This window comes from Loxodonta africana, chromosome 3, assembly GCF_030014295.1.
Source record: "Loxodonta africana isolate mLoxAfr1 chromosome 3, mLoxAfr1.hap2, whole genome shotgun sequence".
Taxonomy (NCBI): Eukaryota; Metazoa; Chordata; class Mammalia; order Proboscidea; family Elephantidae; genus Loxodonta; species Loxodonta africana.
This window is the reverse complement of record NC_087344.1, coordinates 76,920,606-76,943,036: the sequence shown is the minus strand read 5'-3', so window position 1 is coordinate 76,943,036 and position 22,431 is coordinate 76,920,606. Positions and strand designations below refer to the sequence as shown.

The window sequence follows — 22,431 nt, the reverse complement described above, 5'->3', positions numbered from 1 at the left end:
CAGGAGAGCAGTGGGATGCAGACTTCAACTTCTCATAAAAAGACCAGACTTAATTGACTGAGACTGGAAGGACCCCGGAAGTCATGGTCCCCAGACCTTCTGTTAGCTCAAGACAGGAACCATTCCCAAAGCCAACTCTTCAGACAGGGATTGGACTGGACTATGGGATAGAAAATGAGACTGGTGAAGAGTCAGCTTCCTGGATCAAGTAGACACATGAGACTATGTGGTCCTGTCTGGAGGGGAGATGGGATGGCAGAGGGGGTCAGAGGCTGGCTGAATGGACACGAAAATAGAGAGTGAAGGGAAGGAGTGTGCTGTCTCATTAGGGGGAGAGCGACTAGGGGTATATAGCAAAAAAAGTGTATACAAATTTTTGTATGAGACTGACTTGATTTGTAAACTTTCACTTGAAGCACAATGAAAATTAAAAAAAAAAAGGCTATGTATGGTCAGTTAATCACCTATGGTAGACTCTGCCATCCTAAGTACCCTGCTTCAATTGTCAGTTCTCCTACATTCCAATCAAAGAGGGTTGCATCCAAGATTATATTCACACAGGCAGGTGGATCAGTCACTTTAAAAATACTCTCATTCATCAGACAGGTCCAATCTCAGAAGTCAGAGACTGGAGCAGTGGGTAGAGAAGTGTCTCCTTCTCCAGTTGAGACTTTGGTAGGCCTGGCTGCCATTCAAGAAGATGCAGATTCCTCTCTGGCTCCAGGGATGGTGAATTCTGCTGTCTCTGGTTGATGCAGCTCTGCTGACTCTAGTCCATTTTTTTGAAACATTGATCTTCATTGGTGGCTGACAGAGCTATTTCTCCAAGAGATGCTTCTTCAGCACAGATATGGCCCTTACAGTCCCATATCTTGCTGATGGGAGAATAAATTGGTCCAACTTCTATGATCAATTTGGCAATATCCGTAATACAAATACATATACCCTCTAACGCAGAAATTCCAGTTCTAGAAATTTCTCCTACATAAAAAGAAACCAAACCAAACCCAGTGCCGTCAAGTCAGTTGCAACTCGTAGTGACCCTACAGGACAGAGTAGAACTGCCCCATAGTTTCCAATGAGCACCTGGCGGATTCCAACTGCAGACACTTTGGTTAGCAGCCGTAGCACTCATATACATAAAAGTGTGAGAGATGAAAATGAAAAGATTATTCATTGTAATATTACATAAACAAAAGATTGAAAATGACCCAAAAGTCCATCCACAGTGAGCCAGCTAAATAAAGTATATCCATACCATGGAATACTGTGCTGCTGTAAAAAAAAAAAAAAAAAGAAGGTACTTTATATACGGATATGGAGTGACCATATGTATCATTAATAAAAGTAATGTGCAGATATGTTTTTTAGTAACCTGCCATATCTCCTTAAAAACTGTATTTGTATCATCTTGGATCTAAAAAGAAAATCTCTCAAAAGGTACAGAAAAAAATTGGTTTGAAAAAAACGGTTGCCTCTGGTTAAGATTTGGTGGTAGGGGAATACAGAAAGGAGGCTTTTCACTGTATACAACCTTCCATACCTTTTGAATTTTATACCATGTGAAATTTTTTTCCATTAAAAATTTTTATTAAAAAAATTAGGGGTAGTGATATTTTAAACAGTGGTTCACAAATGTTGGTCTGTGAATCAGGGAATGCCCATGAAGAAAATTTGTTAATCCACAATGAATTTTTCATAATACTGAATTTATTTAATCTGAAAGACCATCCTTTATTCTTGATTAAGTACTTTGTATGTTTTTTTTTTTTATGGTGTTTGTTAGTGGATAGTACCTATCATTGCAGTTTTTATTTATGGAATTGGCAAAATGAAAAGTTGACATTGTTATGTAAGTCCCTCAAATTCATGCGTGAGTCCTGAGTCTTAAAATTAAAAGCCTAGATTTAGATTTGGCTTTTTTAGTTCTTACGCTGGATAATCTGTTTTTACACATTATTTGTGAAGGAGTTCCTCCTGTGTATTTCATGATGTCGGCTAAGCGATGAATTATAGCTGAATGCTTTTCCACATTCATTACATTCATAAGGTTTTTCTCCAGTGTGATGTCTCTGATGTTTCTTAAAGGATGAATCATGCCTATAGGCTTTTCCACAGCGATTGCATTCATATGCTTTCACTCCTGTATGAACAGTTTTATGGTTGCTAAGGTGTATCCTCTGCCTAAAGGATTTCCCACATTCCCTGCATTTGTAGGGTTTCTCCCCAGTATGGATTCTCTGGTGATGTGTTAAATATGCTCTATGGCTAAAGACTTTACAACATGCAGTACACGCATAAGGCTTCTCTCCAGTATGAATTCTCAGATGTTCATTAAGGTGTCGAATCTGCCGAAAGGTTTTTCCACATTCGTTGCATGTAAAGGGTTTCTCTCCAGAATGAGTTCTCAAATGTTGGATCAAGCTAACGTTCTGGCTGAAAGCTTTCTGACATTTATCGCATACATAGGGCTTCTCCCCAGTGTGAGTTCTATGATGCTGATTAAGAGATGAGCGATGTCTGAAGGCTTTGCCACACTCCTCACATTCATAGGGTTTTTCACCAGTATGGATTCTCTGGTGTGTATTAAGGGATGCGCTTTGACTAAAGGCCCTTCCACATTCCTTACATCTGAAAGGTTTCTCACCAGTATGAATTCTCATGTGTTCAGTAAGGTGAATGGGTTGTTTGAAGATTTTTTCACATATGTTACATTGAAAGGTTTTTGTTCTCATGTAACCTGTTGGATGATTAATGAAATCTAAATTGTATATGCTCCTCTTTTTAGGTGTGTCACATTTATAATGTCTCTGTTCCTTAACAACATTTGAACTCACTATAATATTTTCCATAAATCTGTTAGTTTCTAGGCCACTGTTCTTGTGGGTCAAGATGGTTTGCCTCACATCTCTCCCACAGATTTCCTGGTGCCTTTTTAACGTATCACCATATTTGGCAACTTTTCTCAATGTGGAATAAATTATGTCATCGCTCAAGGACCTTTCCATTATAATGCTATGATACAGCTGTCCCTGTGGAATGTCACCCTTTGTGGTTGCATCAATGGTTTCTGCTTTACTCTTCAAGTCTGAAAGAAATGAAAAAATGCAAATAACTCATATTCATTATCCTCTGAAAAATCAACTACTATAACGGGTATGGAATGGAGACTGAAAAAACACATATAAAGTACATGAGATTTTGACTATATTTAAATATGGTCACGCAGCTTGGAGAGGTAATGGGAAGCAAAATTAACAATAGTGAATAGTTAAAAATGTCATTATATATCAAGAGGGACAATGTAGGAGGTGAGGGAAGAGTCTATGCATCTAGATTGCATAGGAAAAGGCTAATAAGAAGAGAGCAGGGTTGTGGGGGTAACTATTAGAAAGAATACAGAGGCAGATCAGGTTCTGACATACTATTATCTCATGCATATATTAATGAAGGAAAAATCCTAGCAAAATGAGGGAGTAAACCAAGAAACAGGAAGACGGAGGGTCCAGAAATAAAAATGGAGATGAGAAGTAAAGAACAGCCAGAGTGACCCAGCAAAGCACGCCAGAGTGACCCATCAGAGAAGACATCCACCAAATGCCCAGGGACTGAAGGAAGGGACTAGTCTGTGCCCAGCTTGAGGAGGCACTGTGGGAGTCACTGGAAAGCTAGTGAAGGTTCTCAGGAGTGAAATGAAAGAAAGTTCGTAACTGTACACCTCCCACCAGGGGTGGAAAAGTCATACATGCCGTTGTTCCTATTTTAAAGAAAATCCTCCTTTACCTTTTCTCTTACAGTAAAAATTGAGCCTTGCAAGTCTGCTCTTTCTAACAATACTAAGTAACGAAGTTTCAGAGCTGTATCTTAAGGGTATAGGTCTTTTCAATTCACATCTACTTTTGGAAAACAATCTCAGAAGGATGACAAAGAGGATGCCTCTCTCCCTGCTCAAGCAGAAGGGGAGACACTAGTTCAAAAAATAGAGTTTTGAACTGAGAACATGCACAGGAACATTAAGCTTTTACTGGTTTGTATTAATATTTACATATTTTTCTGCTTCCTGTAGTAATTAATCTGTCCCTGGAAGTGTTCTTCATACAAAGGAGACTTGTAAAAAACCCAGACTGCTATAATGGTTCCTGCTGTATAACGGTTCCTTTAACCTTTAAAATTCTGACTGATTTTCTTACTTAATACAGTGAAACCTGTGAGAGCCAGAACTGAATGAGACTGCCTTGCTTTTTCTCATCTTACAAGTTTTCTGCTTTTGATAGGGTGCAGTCTTACCACTTTTCTGTTGCTCATTTTAGTGGAAAATACTTGAGTTTTCCTTCTCTGACAAGTTTCCAGCTTTCACAGGTGTGACTGTAATGTATTGCAGCAGTACTCATGTCTCAGTTGACAGCTCTGTATTCCTGAAAAGTGTAATTACTTGCAAGGCTTTTTTATTATCACAGAAGGATCACTGGCACTTTCAAATTTCAAATTCTAAATGAATGGAGACAATAATAAAGTATATGCTCTGCAGGACTCTGATCTAGGTTCTCAACAGGGAAGAAAGGAGATAAGAAGACAGGGAAAGAGAGAAGAAACCACCTATGTTTTCCTCCCCAGTTCAGTATCCAAGCTTGAAGCAGGCCCAAGCTAGGGAAGAACAGAAGATTTAACTCTGAGTGAGGTTGGAAATTTTTATTACTGCACTGAACTAAATAAACACTTTACTAAAATCAGATTATTGTTCTTTTTTTAAATTTTTATTGTGCTTTAAGTGAAAGTTTACAAATCAAGTCAGTCTCTCACACAAAAACACCTTGCTACATGCTCCCACTTGCTCTCCCCTCAATGAGACAAGCCACTCCCTCCCTCCACTCTCTCTTTTCGTGTCCATTTCGCCACCTTCTAACCCCCTCCACCCTCTCATCTCCCCTCCAGACAGGAGATGCCAACATAGTCTCAAGTGTCCACATGTTCCGAGAAGATCATTCCTAACCTGCATCCCTCCCCAACCCATTGACTGGTCCAATCCCTGTCTGAAGAATTGGCTTTGGGAATGGTTCCTGTCTGGGGCCAACAGAAGGTCTGGGGGCCATGACCACCAGGGTCATTCTAGTCTCAGTCAGACCATTAAGTCTGGTCTTTTTATGAGAATTTGGGGTCTGCATCCCACTGCTCTCCTGCTCCCTCAGGGGTTCTCTGTTGTGTTCCCTGTCAGGGCAGTCATTGGTTGTAGCCAGGCACCATCTAGCTCTTCTGGTCTCAGGCTGATGTAGTCGCTGGTTTATGTGGCCCTTTCTGTCTCTTGGGCTTGTGATTACCTTGTGTCCTTGGTGTTCTTCATTCTCCTTTGATCCAGGTGGGTTGAGACCAATTGATGCATCTTAGATGGCCGCTTGCCTGCATTTAAGACCCCAGATGCCTCTCTCCAAGGTGGGATGCAGAATGTTTGCTTGATAGATTTTATTATGCCAATTGACTTAGATGTCCCCTGAAACCATGGTCCCCAACCCCCTACCCCTGCTACGCTGGACTTCGAAGCATTCAGTTATTCAGGAAACTGCTTTTGCTTTAGTCCAGTTGTGCTGACCTCGTCTGTATTGTGTGTTGCCTTTCTTGTCACCTAAAGAAGTTCTTATCTACTATCTAATTAGTGAATATCCCTCTCTCCCCTCTCTCGAAACCATTAAAGAATATTTTTTTCTCTGTTTAAACTATTTCTTCAGTTCTGATAATAGTGGTCTTACATAATATTTGTCCTTTTCCAACTGACTAATCTCACTCAGCATAATGCCTTTCAGATTCCTCCATATTATGAAATGTTTCACAAATTCATCTCTGTTCTTTATAGATGCACAGTATTCCATTGTGTGAATATACCATAATTTATTTATCCATTCATCTGTTGATGGGCACCTGGGTTGCCTCCATCTTTTTGCTATTGTAAACAGTGCTGCAATGAACATGGGTGTGCATATATCTGTTTGTGTAAAGGCTCTTATCACTCTCGGATATATTCCAAGGAGTGGGATTGCTGGATCCTATGGTAGTTCTATTTCTAGCTTTTTAAGGAAGCTCCAAATCGATTTCCAAAGTGGCTGTACCATTTGACATTCCCAACAGCAGTGTATAAGTGTTCCAATGGCTCCACAGCCTCTCCAACATTTATTATTCTGCATTTTTTGGATTAATGCCAGCCTTGCCGGAGTGAGATAAAATCTCATTGTACTTTTGATTTGCTTTCTCCAATGGCTAATGATCACCAGTATTTCCTCATGTATCTGTTAGCTACCTGAATGTCTTCTTTACTGAAGTGTCTGTTCATATCTTTTGCCCATTTTTTAATTGGGTTATTTGTCTTTTTGCAGTTGAGTTTTTGCAGTATCATGTAGATTTTAGAGATCAGGTGATCATCGGGAATGTCATAGCTAAAAACTTTTTCCCAATCTGTAGGTAATCTTTTTACTCTGTTGGCGAAGTCTTTGGATGAGCATAGGTGTTTGATTTTTAGGAGCTCCCAGTTATCTAGTTTTTCTTCTGCATTGTTAGCAATGTTTTATATACTGTTTATGCCATGTATTAGGGCTCCTAACATTGTCCCTATTTTTCCTTCCAAGATCTTTATCATTTTAGATTTTATATTTAGGTCTTTGATCCATTTTGAGCTCATTTTTGTGCATGGAGTGAGGTATGGGTCTTGTTTCATTTTTTGGCAGAGGGATATCCAGTTATGCCAGCACCATTTGTAAAAAGACTGTCTTTTCCCCATTTAACTGTTTGGGGACCTTTGTCAAATATCAACTGCTCATATATGGATGGATTTATGTCTGGATTCTCAATTCTGTTCCATTGGTCTACATATCTATTGCACCAGTACCAGGCTGTTTTGACTACTGTGGCAGTATAATAGGTTCTAAAATCAGGAAGAGTAAGACCTCCCACTTTGTTCTTCTTTTTCAGTAATGCTTTACTTATCCGGGGCCTCTTTCCCTTCCATATGAAGTTGGTAATTTGTTTCTCCATCTCATTAAAAAATGTCGTTGGAATTTGGATTGGAATTGCATTAAATCTATAGATCGTTTTTGGTAGAATAACCAAACCAAACCAAACCTGCTACTGTCGAGTTGATTCTGACTTATAGCAACCCTATAGGACAGAGTAGAACTGCCCCATAGAGTTTCCAAGGAGTGCCTGGTGGATTCGAAGTGCTGACCTTTTGGTTAGCAGCCACAGCACTTAACCACTACGCAACCAGGGTTTCCTTTGGTAGAACAGACATTTTTATAATGTTAAGTCTTCCTATCCATGAGCAAGGTGTGTTTTTCCACTTACATAGGTCTCTTTTGGTTTCTTGCAGAAGTGTTTTATACTTTTCTTTGTATAAGTCTTTTACATCTCTGGTAAGATTTATTCCTAAGCATTTCATCTTCTTGGGAGCTACTGTAAATGGCATTGATTTGGTGATTTCCTCTTCGATTTCTTTTTGTTGGCGTAGAGGAATCCAACTGATTTTTGTATGTTTATCTTGTATCCCGATACTCTGCTGAACTCTTCTAGTAGTTTCAGTAGCTTTCTTGAGGATTCCTTAGGGTTTTCTGTGTATAAGATCATGTCATCTGCAAATAGAGGTACTTTTACTTCTTCCTTGCCATCTGGATGCCCGTTATTTCTTTATCTTGTCTAACTGCTTGGGCTAGGACCTCCAGCACAATATTGAACAAGAGCAGTGATAAAGGGGATCCTTGTCTGGTTCCTGATCTCAGGCGGAACGCTTTTAGGCTCTCTCCATATAGGATGATGTTGGCTATTGGCTTTGTATAAATGCCCTTTATTATGTTGAGGAATTTTCCTTCTATTCCTATTTTGCTCAGAGTTTTTTTATCATGAATGGGTGTTGAACTTTGTCAAATGCCTTTTCTGCATCAATTGATAAAATCATGTTATTCTTGTCTTTTGTTTTATTTATATGCTGGATTACATTAATTGTTTTTCTAATGTTGAACTATCCCTGCATACCTGGTATGAATCCCACTGGGTCATGGTGAATTATTTTTTTGATATGTTGTTGAATTTTATTGGCTAGAATTTTGTTGAGGATTTTTGCATCTAAGTTCATGAAGGATATAGGTCTGTAATTTTCTTTTTTTGTGGTGTCTTTACCTGGTTTTGGTATCAGGGATATGGTGGCTTCATAAAATGAGTTTGGGAGTATTCTATCCTTTTTTATACACTGAAATACCTTTAGAAGTAGTGGTGTTAACTCTTCTCTGAAAGTCTGGTAGAACTCTGCGGTGAAGCCATCAGAGCCAGGGCTTTTTTCTGTTGGGAGTTTTTTGATTACCTTTTCAATCTCTTCTTTTGTTATGGGTCTATTTAGTTGTTCTACCTCTGTTTGTTAGTTTAGGTAGGTTGTGTGTTTCTAGAAATTCATCCATTTCTTCTAGGTTTTCAAATTTGTTAGAGTACAATTTTTCATAGTAATCTGATATGATTCTTTTAATTTCAGTTTGGTCTGTTGTAATATCGCCCATCTCATCTCTTATTTGGGTTATTTGCTTCCTCTCCTGTTTCTCTTTTGTCAGTTTGGCCAATGGTTTATCAATTTTGTTGAGTTTTTCAAAGAACCAGCTTTTGGTCTTGTTAATTCTTTCAATTGTTTTTCTGTTTTCTATTTCATTTAGTTCCGCTCTAATTTTTATTATTTGTTTTCTTCTGGTGCCTGGCGGTTTCTTTTGTTGTTCTCTTTGTATTTGTTCAAGTTGTAGGGATAATTCTTTGATTTTGGTCCCTTCTTCTTTTTGGATGTGTGCATTTATTGATATAAATTCGCCTCTGAGCACTGGTTTCACTGTGTCCCAAGGGTTCTGATAGGAAGTGTTTTCATTCTCATTGGATTCTATGAATTTCTTTATTCCATCCTTAATGTCTTCTATAATGTCTTTTTTAAGCAAGGAATTGTTCAGTTTCCAAGTGTTTGATGTCTTTTCCCTGCCTTTTCTGTTACTGATTTCTACTTTTATGGCCTTACAGTCAGAGAAGATGCTTTGTAATATTTCCATGTTTTGGATTCTGCTAAGGGTTGCTTTATGACCTAATATGTGGTGTATTCTAGAGAATGTTCCATGTGCACTAGAAAAGAAGGTATACTTGGTTGCTGTTGGATGGAGTGGTTCTGTATATGTCTATGAAGTCAAGTTGGCTGGTTGTGTGATTTAGACATTCCGTGTCTTTTTTGAGCTTCTTTCTGGATGTCCGGTCCTTCACCGAAAGTGGTCTGCTGAAGTCTCCTATTATTATTGTGGAGCTGTCTATCTCACTTTTCAATGCTGATAGAGTTTGTTTTATGTATCTTGCAGCCCTGTCACTGGGTGCATAAACATTTAATATAGTTATATCTTCTCGGTATATTGTCCCTTTAATCATTATATAATATCCTTCCTTATCCTTTATGATGGATTTAACTTTAAAGTCTATTTTGTCAGAAATTAATATTGCCACTCCTTTTTTTTTTTTCGATTTTTGTTTGTTTGATCTATTTTTTCCATCCTTTAAGTTTTAGTTTGTGTCTCTAAGTCTAAGGTGTGTCTCTTGGAGGCAGCATATACATCGTGTTTTTTAATCCATTGTGCCACTCCCTGTCTCTTTATTGGCGCATTTAGTCCAATTACATTTGGCATAATTATGGCTAGGTATCATTTTGATGTCTTTTTTTGTGTGTTGTTGACAGTTTCTTTTTCCCACTTAATTTTATGTGCTGAGTAGATTATCTTTATATATTGTCCTTTCCTCATATTCATTGTTGTTGATTTTGTTTCTGCTGAGTCTCTATTTTTTTCTTGTATTTTATTTTGATGCGTAGGATAGTTTGTCTCCTTTGTGGTTACCTTATTATTTACCCCTTTTTTTAAAATTTAAACCTAACTTTTATTTCTCTGTATCGCCTTATCCTCCTCTTCATATGGAAGATCTACGACTACATTTCATAGTCCCTCTTTTTTGTTTTAATGTTGTCTTCTTTTACATAATAACATTGCAGTTACCCTGTTTTAAGCATTTTTTTTTTAATTTTGATTTATTTTGGGTTGACTCCTGATTGCTCTGCCCAGTGTTCTAATCTTGGGTTGATACCTGATATTGTGGATTTTCTAACCAAAGAACTCCCTTTAGTATTTCTTGGAATTTCGGTTTGGGTTTTATGAATTCCCTGAACTTCTGTTTATCTGGCAATGTCCTAATTTCACCTTTATTTTTGAAAGACAGTTTTGCTGGATATATGATTCTTGGTTGGCAATTTTTTTCCTTCAATTTTTTATAAAATTGACTTTAGAAATGTCATCCCATTGCCTTCTTGCCTGGTTTCTGCCAAGTAGTCCGAGCTTATTCTTATTGGCTCTCTTTTGTAGGTGACTTTTCCGTTTATCCCTAGCTGCTCTTAAAATTCTCTATCTTTGGTTTTGGCAAGTTTGATTTTAATATGTCTTGCTGACTTTCTTTTGACATCTACCTTATGTGCAGTTCAATGAGCATCTTGGATAGATATCTTCTCATCTTCCATAATATCAGGGAAGTTTTCTGCCAACAAATCTTCAACAACTCTCTCCGTATTTTCTGTTATCCCTCCCTGTTCTGGTACTCCAATCACTCATAAGTTATTTCTCTTGATAGAGTCCCACATGATTCTTAAGGTTTCTTTTTTTTAATTATTTTATTGGATTTTTCTTCAAATATATTAGTGCCAAGTGCTTTATCTTCAAGTTCACAAATTCTGCCTTCCATTTGCTCAGATCTGCTTCTCTTTCAATTGAGTTGTCTACTTCTGTAGTTTTACTGCTAATCTTCTGAATTTGGTTGCTGTCTGTCTATGGATTTTTCGAGCTTATTAAATTTTTCATTATGTTACTGAATAATCTTTTTAATTTCTTCAATTGCTTTATCTGTGTGTTCCTTGGCTTGTTCTACATATTGCCTCATTTCCTTCCTGATGTCTTGAAGGGTTCTGTATATTAATCTTTTGTATTCTGCCTCTGGTAATTCCAGGAAGGCACTTTTATCTAGAAAATCTCTGGATTCTTTGTTTTGAGAGCTTGTTGAGGCGATCACGGTCTGTTTCTTTATGTGACTTGATATTGACTATTGTCTCTGAGCCATCTATAAGCTATCATATTAGTTTATTTTATGTTTGCTTACTGTCATAGCTTCTTGCTTTGTTTTGTTTTGATATGCCTAAATGGGTTGCTTGAGTGAGCTAGCTTGATTATTTTCACCTTTGGAACTCTGAGGTCCTGTCCCCATATGGCTAGAGCTGTTATCAGGTATATCAGTCTAGAAGTCCATTCACTTTTCTTGTATGAATTCAGCTCAGGTATCCAGATAGCTGATCATCAAGTGTGTGGTACAGGTTCTGCCTTACAGTCTTAGAGGGGCAGGAGTGATTGGTGTAGGTACTGGTACCTGGTTACAGCAGGGTGTCACACTCTGAACAAGGCAAGGGGCTGAAAATCATCCCCTACATGTCTCTGAGGAAAGTGTGTCCCTGTTCCCTAGAGGGTACAGGGGGGTGGTTTCTGCAGACAGATCATGGGCACCCAGTGTTTTTAGCTGTAAGGAGTGGGAGGTACCAGTTATCCTTGGACCCGTCATGGGTGGCTGGGTGACCTGAGTGGAGCCACCAGTCCTTAGGCCCCTGATGTGGGTAGGTGAGGACCCTGTTTAATACGCAAAGCAATGTCAAACACGAAACACCCACCTCTCTGCCGCACCGCTGAAACAGTTGGAGTCTGCCATCAAGGGCCTATTCTCCTGAAATAGGCCCACACAGGTCCATGCAGAGGGTAAAAGTACTAACAGTCCACGGACTGTTTATGCCTGGACAGGAGCTCCCCCGGTTAGTGGAGCTGGAAAATTATTTTTTCCCCAGTTGTGAATTTATTCCTTCTCCAAGTGTGGGAGAATGGCTCGAGGCACTCAACAGGACCTATCTCAGGCCCAGGGAAATCAACAGCCACTGAAACCGGCTTGGGGGGGGCGGGGCGTGGTAAAATATATGGAAGTACTTAGCTTTTGCCAAGAGTGCTGTTCTTCTCTGGTTCCGGAGGTGTGAGTAGGCTGTGTGGCTGGCTGCTTCTCCCTGAGGAAACTGTGGCTGAATGCTAGTACCAGCCAACCGCCACTGCTCCGGGAATGGTGTCTGGGGGCTCCCCATGATTCAGGTCCGGTTACTCCTCACCGCTTCTCAACCGTCTCTTCCTCCCCCTGCCCCTCTGTTTGTTTTCAAAGCTTGCCTTTGATGTTCAGGGCTCCTAGCTTGTCATAAATATACTCGTTTCACTTGTTTTTTCAGGTCTTTGTTGTAAAGAGGGCTCACTGGAAGCGTTTGTCTATTCCGCCATCTTGGCTCTGCCTCCAATGATCAGATTGTTCTTCTTATTTAAAGGGGCTGGACCAGCCATAGGGCCACTCTGAGATTTCATCCAGGTGCAAGGAAAGAACACTCATGATAGCTTTTACTATTATTTTCATTATTATAAGTTGAAGAAGAGAAAACCCAGGAGAATGTACAAATAACTTCTTTGAATTAATAAGAGAATAAAATAAGACAACTGGATATAAGATCAATACTCGAAACCAACTGTTATTAGACATCAGCAACAGAAAACAATTTAAAATCTGACAAAGGGTTTTATGGGGAAAACCCTGAAATTTAATTGAAAAAAAAAAAATTAGTATCAATAAAATAGAATACTGTATCATGTTCCTGGACTGTAGGACTCATTCTAAAGTTTGACAAAGACACTGAGTTCTGGAAACTCTCAAAACCTGCCGGTGGGAGCACAAATTAGTACAACTGCTTTAAAAGCAATTTGGCAATACCCTGCAAGATAAAGGTACATATAACTCCACAACCCCACAATTATACTTTTAGCAAATATTTTAGGGAGATACTTGTGTATGTACAAAAGAAGGTGTACACAAAGGTTTACTGCAGCATTTCTTGATTCCCAAATTCTGAAACAGTGTATCTATCAGCAGGAAAATGGATAAATAAATTGTGCTTTATTCATTCAATGGAAATTAATGAACTGGAGAAACGCAGATAAATCTCAATGGTGTTGAGTGAACAAAATAAGTGGAAGAAGTATAAATACCATTTATTTAAAGAATAAGAACATGCAAAATGATGCTACATATTGTTTAGGGATATTATACACATATTTAGTAAAAGTAAGAAAACACATATGGGAATGGTAATAATTCAATTTAGAAGACTTATTTCGGAGGGGGTGGGAGGGGCACAGGGGAGGTTCAACTCTGTTTTATTTCTTAACCTAAGTGAAAGCTATACAGGAATCCGTTATAATGTTCTCTATGCCTTTCTGAATCCTAAAATATTTCACAATAAATGCAAAGCTTAAGGAGATTGGTAAACACCACTGGATGTGACTGAGATGGAATCCTGTGGAAATTTTTCTTGCAGTTTTCATAAAGTTGTTGTTGCAAGGAAGTTAAATATATGAGTTAAAAAGAGAATGAGAGTTGAAGCTGGGGTTATAGAATGAAAGTTGGTAAAATGTGGCAATAGACGAAAGAGAGAAAATTAAAGATTTGTGAAACGCAGAAGAGACCACATGTATCTGTGGGAAAGGAGCCTTTGATTACCAGAGCCTTACGATACTGAAGAAAGAGGGAAAATTAAGTTTAATCTTAATGAGAGCAAGACCTCTCTTCCCTCTGACTCCAGAGAGACTTTTGCAAGAATTTAAGAGAAGGAAAAAGGTAACAGAAGGAGAAGTGAAATCAGGTTTAGTACATGCCCTATTCAGTGCCCACAGCCTGGGAAGACTTTAAGGTACATATTAAAAGTTACCACCTGGCTTGGTCTCACCTGAACTGGTATCTCCTGGGCCTTCTTTCTCTGTCAGCCATGGTTCTTCTCCTTTCTCCAACTGGGAAATCACACTAGGCTTGGAAAGTTGATATCCTGTTTGTAGAGTAAAAAGGAGTATGAATGCTTATGCTGATGTCTAAAATCCATCCCCAGAATTTGGCTCCAGTCCTCTGGTATTTGTAGCTTTTGAAATGGAAAGGGGAAGACACAGTGTGTTTTCCTATTTCTAGCTCTAAAAAGTAAGGTTGTTTCTCCGAGAAAGGAGAATCAGATGTGTCCTGGCTTAGTTTTCAAAAGAACAAGACATCACCCATATAGAATCCAACTACAGGGAGTCCACAACGTTTAATGGTTTAGAAATAATGACTCGCCTGTAGTGGGCAGATTTCTGGCTATACAGAGAGCCCATCCTTACCCACTGAGACCAGGTTCCCATAGTTCTCCAGCATCACCTCCCGGTACAGATTCCGGTGAGCGGGGGCTAGCTGCCCCCACTCCTCCTGGGTGAAGTCCACAGATACGTCCTTGAAGGTTAACAGTTCCTAAAACATCAAACATGTTCCTGTTCAGCCAAAGTTCAGCAAGTTGTTCTGACCCTGTCTAGATGCTGAGAGATTCTAGTCAAGTTTCCCTGGATACTCTTCTCAGTAATTGTTTGACTGATTCTCTGCTGAAAGTTATAAAACAATGCATAGAGCATCTAAGTTGCCTTCTGCAATTTATAATTTTGGTTGAAGGGAGAACATTCATGGCTCCAGTCCTCTGGTATTCCCTGGCAGCGTAGTGGTTAAGAGCTATGGTTGCTAACCTAAAGGTCGGCAGTTCAAATCTACCAGCCACTCCTTGGAAATCCTATGGGGCAGTTCTACACTGTCTATGAGTCATAGGGTTGCTATGAGTCAGAATCAACTCAATGGCAACAGGTTTTTTACCCCCCTTTGGAATTCCGGGGACAGAGTAGTGTACAGTAATTTAGATTAAGGACAAAGTTCGGACATATTTGAGAAACAGGAGAGTTCAGAAGGGGCTAAAGTCACAAGAGAAAACCTTTGTTGGACTGAATTGGTCAAAATGAGAACAATTCAACATTCTTTAGACTGGTATTTCTGTTAGTGAGAAACGTATGAGAGAACAATGTTTTTCAAGAATGCATGAACTCTGCCTAGTAAGGAAGATCCCTTGACCAAAGCAGACACTGAGTTGAGAAGTATGACGAGAGCCTTTTATGTGTGATCTACACAAATTAAATCACCATTTGATGGTTATGTTTAAAGAAAAAAAAACTTCAATGCAAAAAGAGACATTAGCTGTTTGGAATTTTCTAAAAGGAAAGTGCCAGAAGGCTGAGATCATAACAAATAAATTCCTTAAGTGTACTTTTTATATATTATAAATAATTCTGGAATGCATTTCAGACCTATTAGGCTCTTATTAGTACCCACATTTAACTGATGAAGAACTGAATTTGAGGAAGGTTAAAGACATGGGATTAAACCCAGCTGCCAAACCCGTTGCCACTGAGTAGATTCTGACTCATAGCAACCCTACGATACAGAGTAGAACTCCCGGATAGGGTTTCCAAGGAGCGGCTGGTAGATTTGAACTGCCGACTTCTTGGTTAGCAGCCGAGCTCTTAACCACTGCGTCTCTTCTGTTTGCTAGTAATATCTCCCTCTATATAGGTTTTCTTTGACTATACATTTTTTTTCTTTTTCTTTTTGGTTTGTTTCTGCTATGCTTCTGGGGTTTGGCAGCAGTAGAGCTCTGACAGTTGCTAGTGCCACTGGTTTTCTGATTAGCTCATTTAGGATACACAGCATACCATTAAACTGCTCTTTCTCATTTATTCTATGATTTCTCTTCCGTTTCACCTATGCTTCTGCCTGGCGGGGAGGACCACCCCATGTCTGACACCCGGTTATAACTGCTCTCAGAGAGTGCGCCCCTTTTTCTGTGCCCCCAGCTTGCATGCGCACAGTGTAGCCTGACCATTTCTTCTCTACTCACTTCTCCCTTGGCTGCAGTTTGACCTCTGCTCCCAATACTATACCAAGAGCTGTCTCTTCAAGCTCACGAGTAATATGTGTACATCACAAAGTATATCAGAACTTTCTTCTCACTTGAACATTTTGTTTTTGGGCATTTTATTGAGGTATATCTTATCTGCCAAGTGGTATATCTGTTAGTCTTGAGGGCCTAGAACTCATTTTGCTTTTTCTACAGAAACTAGCTCAATATTAGACCTAGATGTTGGTTAGAAACAAGAGTTACATGGAGGGAGGCTACTATGAGCAGGATAATTGCCACCACTGAGGCCTGGTTTTCTAGAGAAGAATAACTTACATTGAGCCCCCTAGGTTGAATTTTGTTAGTCTCCTTCCCTGCCCCTCAATCCCAACTCCCCAAAAAGGCAAGGCTATAATCTTAAACACCAAAAAGCACTGTCAAGAAAATGAGAGGAAATTCACCTTGGATTCTGCTGTTGAGGGCCCAGGGGCCACTTTGTCCTCTAAACCTTTTCTCTCGCTAACATCAGCATCCTGAGACAGCAGAGCTGGGGAAGGAAAAGAGTCACAAGGTTTGTGTCTCCCCAGATCCTCCAACTAGAGAACCCTCACATGTCCACTGCTCCTCCCCCAACATACCCACAAAGACAGACACTGAGAGGGACTCGAGAGTAACCCAAGGCCTCCTTAGATGAGAACAGCATGCAGTGTGTTGCTCTAGGGCCTGACACTGTCCCTGTGCTCATGGCTGGCCTCCCCCAAACAGCTCTACTCATATCCCTCCTCAGCTCGAAACTCCTCAATGGCTTCCAGCACCATGGAAGAAAAACATATCATGGACTTCAAGAAACTCTACAACCTGCCCAAACCTCATCCTAACAGTATTTTCCTCTAAGCCACCACCCTTTATACACGGGACATACCACCCATCACATTCTTAACTCTCAGACTACAATTGTCTTCACTCTTTGAACCACTCTTGAAGGTACCCACTTCTATATCGTTCTTTCCCAAGTCTCCTATAAAAAAGTTAACACATCTTTCAATGCCCAATTCAATGCTATCTGCTCTGTGAAATTTTCTGAAATACAAACAGAAGAAGGTTTCCTGTCCCCTATATTCCAAAAGAGCTTTACCATAGCATTGTCTTAGGCTACCTTCTATTATTATTATCTGGGTACGTGCCTATCTCCATCAATTAATAATCAGCATTACTGATAATTATTCATTTTTCCATCTGTTAAAATGCTTAGCACAGCCCGACACAGCTGGCACACAATAAATACAGGCTGAATTTGACGTGTTAAAAGTATGAACTAAGCAATCACATGAGGCACATGAATTCACCTGCCTGTCTATCTATTCCTGACCAGGCCACTGGGTAATGTGCTATCTTGGTATATCTCTCACTGAACCCACATATTTCAAGGTAAAATCAGAGTAATCAGCATGACATTCCTGCCTCTCAGCCTTCAGCATAAGATGAAAAGACAGCAACGATACTTCTGAAAAATACTGATTTTAGATTGAAATGACTGAAACTTGTAAAGGAAAACCTTTAGAGGGCTTAAGGGGGCAGAAATCTTTAAGCTCCTCCCCACTCCAAGAAAACATGACTTACACACTCAAGAGCTACTGGTAGGGAACACTGTATTTTTGGTCTTCCTGTTCTGTGTTGTATACAGGATGGGAGACAAGCACAGTATAGAGGGCATGGCATAAGAAGCCCATGCTAAGAGCCCAACATTTTCTCTCACAGCTCTCTCCTTCCTAGAAGCCAGAGCACGAATCCCAAAGGCCTTCTTTCCTCCAATTTTCTCCCTGAGAGGTTCTCAGTGAAGTGTCTACCTACTTTTCACATGACAAGGAGACCTTCTTCTTATCCCTCTACCCTCCTCCCCCATTGGTCTATCCTCACCTTCTCCCTGGAACATTTTCGTCACATCCTCCCACAGAGGTGCCCCCTCCTTGGCCTTCCTTGGATGATGCAACTTCACCCAGGTACTGGCCTTGGTGGGCAGGGTGATCAGGAGCTGCTGCAGCATGATGAAGGATTCTCTGGTCTCAGCCCACCTTATCCACCTCTGATGAGGAAAGTGCTGGAGTCTCTGGCAAGAGGCTTGTGTGGGCCTCCTCTGACCACAATATCCTGCCCTCAGGACTCTGGCTTGCCTCTGCAGCACTAGGACCCGGAGGCTCCTAGAGGACAGTGTGACTTCAACAACTCTAAAAAAACTCTTAGAAGGAGGCAGCTGGCAGGGGAGGCTTGAGTAGCTGCCTTAAACTCTTCTAAAGGGGCCAAAGGCAGGAGAGCTCCGTAACACACAGAAATATATTTAAAACTGCAAAAGATCCAAAAATAAAGACTTGGTATCAATGCAGGAATAAGTATAACCAGTGCCCTTGGATGTAGCTCTATCTCCCAGTTCCCTACACAAACATCTGAAGATACATAAACACACTAAGATATACAAACACACACAGACCCTGCCCTGACTTCCCCCCTTGCAAGCTGCGTGCATCTTCTGTCTGGATATAGACTTGGGAGTCAGCATACTACATAGTTAACAGGGCAGGCTTTGAAATCAGACAGCATGGGTTAGAATCGCGATGTTGTTATGTGCTATCAAGTTGATTCTGACTCATAGCGACCCTACAGGACAGAGCAGAATTGCCCCATAGGGTCTCCTATGCTGTAATCTTTATGGGAGTAGATTGGCAAGTCTTTTCTCCTGAGGAGCCACTGGTGGGTTCTAACTGCAGGGCTTTTGGTTAGCAGCCAAGCATCTAACTATTGTGCCACCAGGGCTCCTTTTAGAATCCTGATACTGCCATGTAAAAGTTCTGAGGCACTTTACCTCTCTGAGATTTCATCTATAAAATGGGAATAGAAATTGTACTTCATAGGGTTGTAATGCTGAGTAAATGAGACAATGCCAGGCATTTACCAAACCCTTAATAAAGATTATTATAAAACTTTTATTTGAATGCTGCATCATAGCATTATCTTTTTAAGTCATTTAAAAAATAATTGTTGTTAGGTGCCATTGAGTTCGTTCCGCCGACTCACAGTGACCCTACGTACAACAGAACAAAACACTGCTGAGTCCTTCACCAACCTCATAATTGTTGCTATGGTTGAGCCCATTGTTGCAGCTATTGTGTCAATTCATGAAAAAGTAATTAGAGATTCTAACTTAAAATTTATTTCAAGTCTCTCAACTAATGAAATAATCACATGGCTGGGTTTTCACATAAGCAAGTAGTAACAGACACATCACCACCCATGTAGATACCCAGGAGCTGGCAAATTTCTTTTAACCTGACAGGTAAATGCGTCCTAGTTTCAGAAATGTGAAAACTGGAGGAGGCATGTCTTCCAATGGAGGAAATACAGTAATTCAATACAATGAGGACCATTGTAGAATTGTTTCTAACAGGATAATCTGGAAAAAACCCAAATCCATCATCTCATCCAACCCTCTGGCATCTGAGCAGATTCTCTACCAAGACTTGGTCCAGACTGGTTTATCTGGGGCCCCAAGGAACAGTCCTAGCTCCGTAGAAAGGGATACAGCCCAACTTTTTGAAGTCTGTAGGAGGGGCATGTGGCTCACAGGCTGTTTGGGTCAGCGGTGACTAACATGCAGAAAAAGGAGCTGCATCCTGGGACTGGAGCTTGAGGAAAATAACCTGCCATGAATGTATAAAAAGTAAACGTCCTCAACCAAAGTGAAGAAACCTTCGAATCTTACTTATAAAACGGTTAATGACAGACAAGCTGCATTTCTTAAGATGCCCCTTCTTACAGTGCTCCCAGAAATGTCACCCTTGGGCCTCGGGTCAAAGACATTAGACATGGGCAGAGTTGTCTCTTACTCACCAGATGGAGCTTGAACGCAGGAAGAACCAGAGATGGGGGTGTGAGAGGGCTTGCACTTGAAGCTTTAAGCTCCAGTGTCTCCTTAAAAGAAAGACTAGGTCGTAACAGATTTTGTTCTTTGCCAGCCTTTTAAGGACATATCACACCCCCACTCAAGAATCATTCTTCAAAAAATGTCCAACGTTCACGTAGGCTTCGGAAGCCCAGAGGACCCCAGCCTTCCGTACTGGATGGGGGCCTTTTCCAAATTCCCATCAAGAGCCGGCCTGGGTGGGTAGTCCTGCATAAGCTCAAGACCACTGACTAAAGTGGGATTTCCCAGCCGCACCCTCAGGAGCGGAGCTTTGAGGGCCGGAATGGGAGGGGTCCCCTGAACCGGCTTCACTCGCCGGCTGCAGCGACCAAGGCCGCCCTTCTCTCAGCCCCCAGCGCTCCGGCCTCTTAAACCTAAAACCCTGCCTGGGGTCTCCCGCACCTCTGCTCTCCCGACACCCCTTTCCTTCCCCCCAGCCCTGGTGCGGACCTCTGTCCGCCCAGCCCCTCGTGGTCGCAATAGGAAGCCAGCCCACCGCGGGTGTGTCTTCCGGGGGGCTCCGAAATCCCCGCTGCCAGCTCCGCCCACAAAGCGCCGCGGGGGAGCCCGCCCTCTCCGGGGAAGTAGGACCCTCGCGAAAACCCGGAACCCGGAGGAAAGCGACGCAAGTCCCCGGGCACACGCTCCCCCAAGAGTGCTGCCCATTTTGAGTGGGTAGTGGCCGCCCAGTCAGACCACCCCCCGTTACGGACTGTGGTCCCGCAAGACCACGTGGTCTGCCAGCTCTTCCGGTGGGTAAACCCCTTTTCTGCCTTCCATCCATCCATCCCTTCAACAGCTGCTTACTGAGTGGCAGCCATCTGCCACGCGTTCTTACAGGCTCTGAGGAGACAGCGGCAAACAAAACACAGTCCCTGCTTTCTTGGAACTTAATTCTGGTGAAATTAAATAGATAATAATAAATAGGAAAATAAATAGATAATACTCCAGTTAATGGAAATCCTGGTGGTGTAGTGGTTAAGTGCTACGGCTGCTAACCAAAGGGTCACCAGTTCAAATCCGCCAGGCGCTCCTTGGAAACTCTACGGGGCAGTTCTACTCTGTCCTATAGGGTCGCTATGACTCGACGGCACTGGGTTTGGTTTTGGTTTACTCCAGTGAATGGTAAGGGCTACGAAAAAAATGAAATGGGGAACGGGGACAGAGAATGACTAAAGTTTATCTTTCTGGTAATGGGAAACTCGCTGCGGAGTCGGTTTTGTCTCCTAACACCCTATAGGACAGAGTATAGAGCTGCCCCATAGGGTTTCCAAGGCTGTAATCCTTACGGGGAGCAGATCACCAGGTCTTTTCACTGCAGAGCATCTGGTGGGTTCGAACTGCTGACCTTTTGGTTAGCAGCCCAGCACTTAAGCACTGTACCACCAGGGCTCCTTTCTGGTAATGGTAGGCTAGGGTAGTTATATCAGTTCACCTCAGAAAACAACAAAATTTAAAAAAAGTAAAAATCTGAAATACATATTTTTAATGTTTATAAAGGCATCTAAGAGATGAGAAGATAGTGGGGAATTACCAGAACAAATGCTGGACAGTCAGAATCCAGGAAGGTAATCCAACTTGGAAGCTGTTCGTGATGATTAATTTCTTGTCAACTTGGCTAGGTTATGGTGCCCAGTTGTTTTGTCAAACACTAGCCTAGATGTTGCATTAAGTCAGTTTGTTGTACTGTGGGGGCTTGTGTGTTGCTGTGATGCTGGAAGCTATGCCACCGGTATTCAAATACCAGCAGGGTCACCCATGGCAGAAAGGTTTCAGCTAAGCTTCCAAACTAAGACAGACAAGGAAGAAGGATGCAGAGGTCTACTTCTGAAAAGCATTAACCAGTGAAAACCTTATGAATAGCAGCAGAACATTGTCTGATATAGTGCCAAAAGATGAGCCCCTCAGGTTGGAAGGCACTCAGAATACGACTGGGGAAGAGACAGTGGGATCAAGCATAGCAACAATTGTGAAGATGATGCAGGACCGGGCAGTGTTTCGTTCTGTTTTGCATAGGGTCACTATGAGTTGGAACCTACTCAAGGGCACCTAACAACAACACTTACATATGATGATGTCAGTTGGCCTTAAGTAAAGAAGGTTACCCTCTGTAATGTGGGTGGGCCTCAACCAATCAGTTGAAGTTCTTAAGAAAAAGAGAGATTTCCCAGGGAGTATTCTGCTTCCAGACTATAAATAGACATTTTGCCAGAATTCCTCACATTCCCCCAAACCCCACCACCACCACCTGAGCTACATACAGATTTTGGGAACAAGATTGCTGGAATATCCAGTCCAAAACCTGACCAACAGATTTTGGACTTGCCAGCCCCCACAATCTCATGAGTCAGTTCCTCAGATAAGTGAATGCATATCTGTGTATCTATTATCTATCTTGCTGGTTTTGTTTCTCTAGAGGATCCTAAGACATGTTGGTACTAAGAATGATTCTAGAGGAACAGAATCTTAAAGATCAGTTTTCTGAATTGGTTTTTGGGTTTCTGGAATTTTTAAAAAATCTGCTTAGAGTTAAAGGCACTAATGATTCTCTTGGAGCCCTGGTGTTACAGTGGTTAAGTGTTTGGCTGCT

At 41.1% G+C, this 22,431-nt stretch overlaps 1 protein-coding gene across 3 annotated transcripts; it reads right to left on the bottom strand.

Moving 5' to 3' along the window:
* Positions 1 to 1,335: 1,335 nt before the first annotated feature.
* On the bottom strand, positions 1,336 to 20,635 carry ZFP69 (ZFP69 zinc finger protein). Of its 3 annotated transcripts, XM_003415323.4 has the most exons (6): positions 19,769 to 20,630; positions 17,804 to 18,227; positions 16,348 to 16,433; positions 14,295 to 14,421; positions 13,877 to 13,972; positions 1,340 to 3,088 (listed from the first exon to the last, which is right to left on the bottom strand). In XM_003415323.4, exons 2-6 carry the CDS (start codon positions 17,928 to 17,930, stop codon positions 1,950 to 1,952), a joined length of 1,575 nt encoding a protein of 524 aa, XP_003415371.2. In that variant the 5' UTR covers positions 17,931 to 18,227; positions 19,769 to 20,630; the 3' UTR covers positions 1,340 to 1,949. The 3 variants fall into 3 exon arrangements, with proteins under 3 accessions (XP_023410346.2, XP_023410347.2, XP_003415371.2); XM_023554578.2 differs by lacking the exon at positions 17,804 to 18,227 and having other exon boundaries at positions 1,336 to 3,088; positions 19,769 to 20,634; XM_023554579.2 differs by lacking the exons at positions 16,348 to 16,433; positions 17,804 to 18,227 and having other exon boundaries at positions 1,336 to 3,088; positions 19,769 to 20,635.
* Between the last annotated feature and the right edge of the window lie 1,796 nt (positions 20,636 to 22,431).

Coding starts and splice junctions, on each gene's coding strand:
- ZFP69 (XM_003415323.4), bottom strand. CDS start 17,930: ATGCTGCAGCAGCTCCTGATCACCCTGCCCACCAAGGCCAGTACCTGG. Junction 14,422..16,347: donor CCTCAACAGCAGAATCCAAG/GTGAATTTCCTC, acceptor TTGATGTTTTAG/GAACTGTTAACCTTCAAGGA. Junction 3,089..13,876: donor CCCAGGAGATACCAGTTCAG/GTGAGACCAAGC, acceptor CATTTCTTTCAG/ACTTGAAGAGTAAAGCAGAA.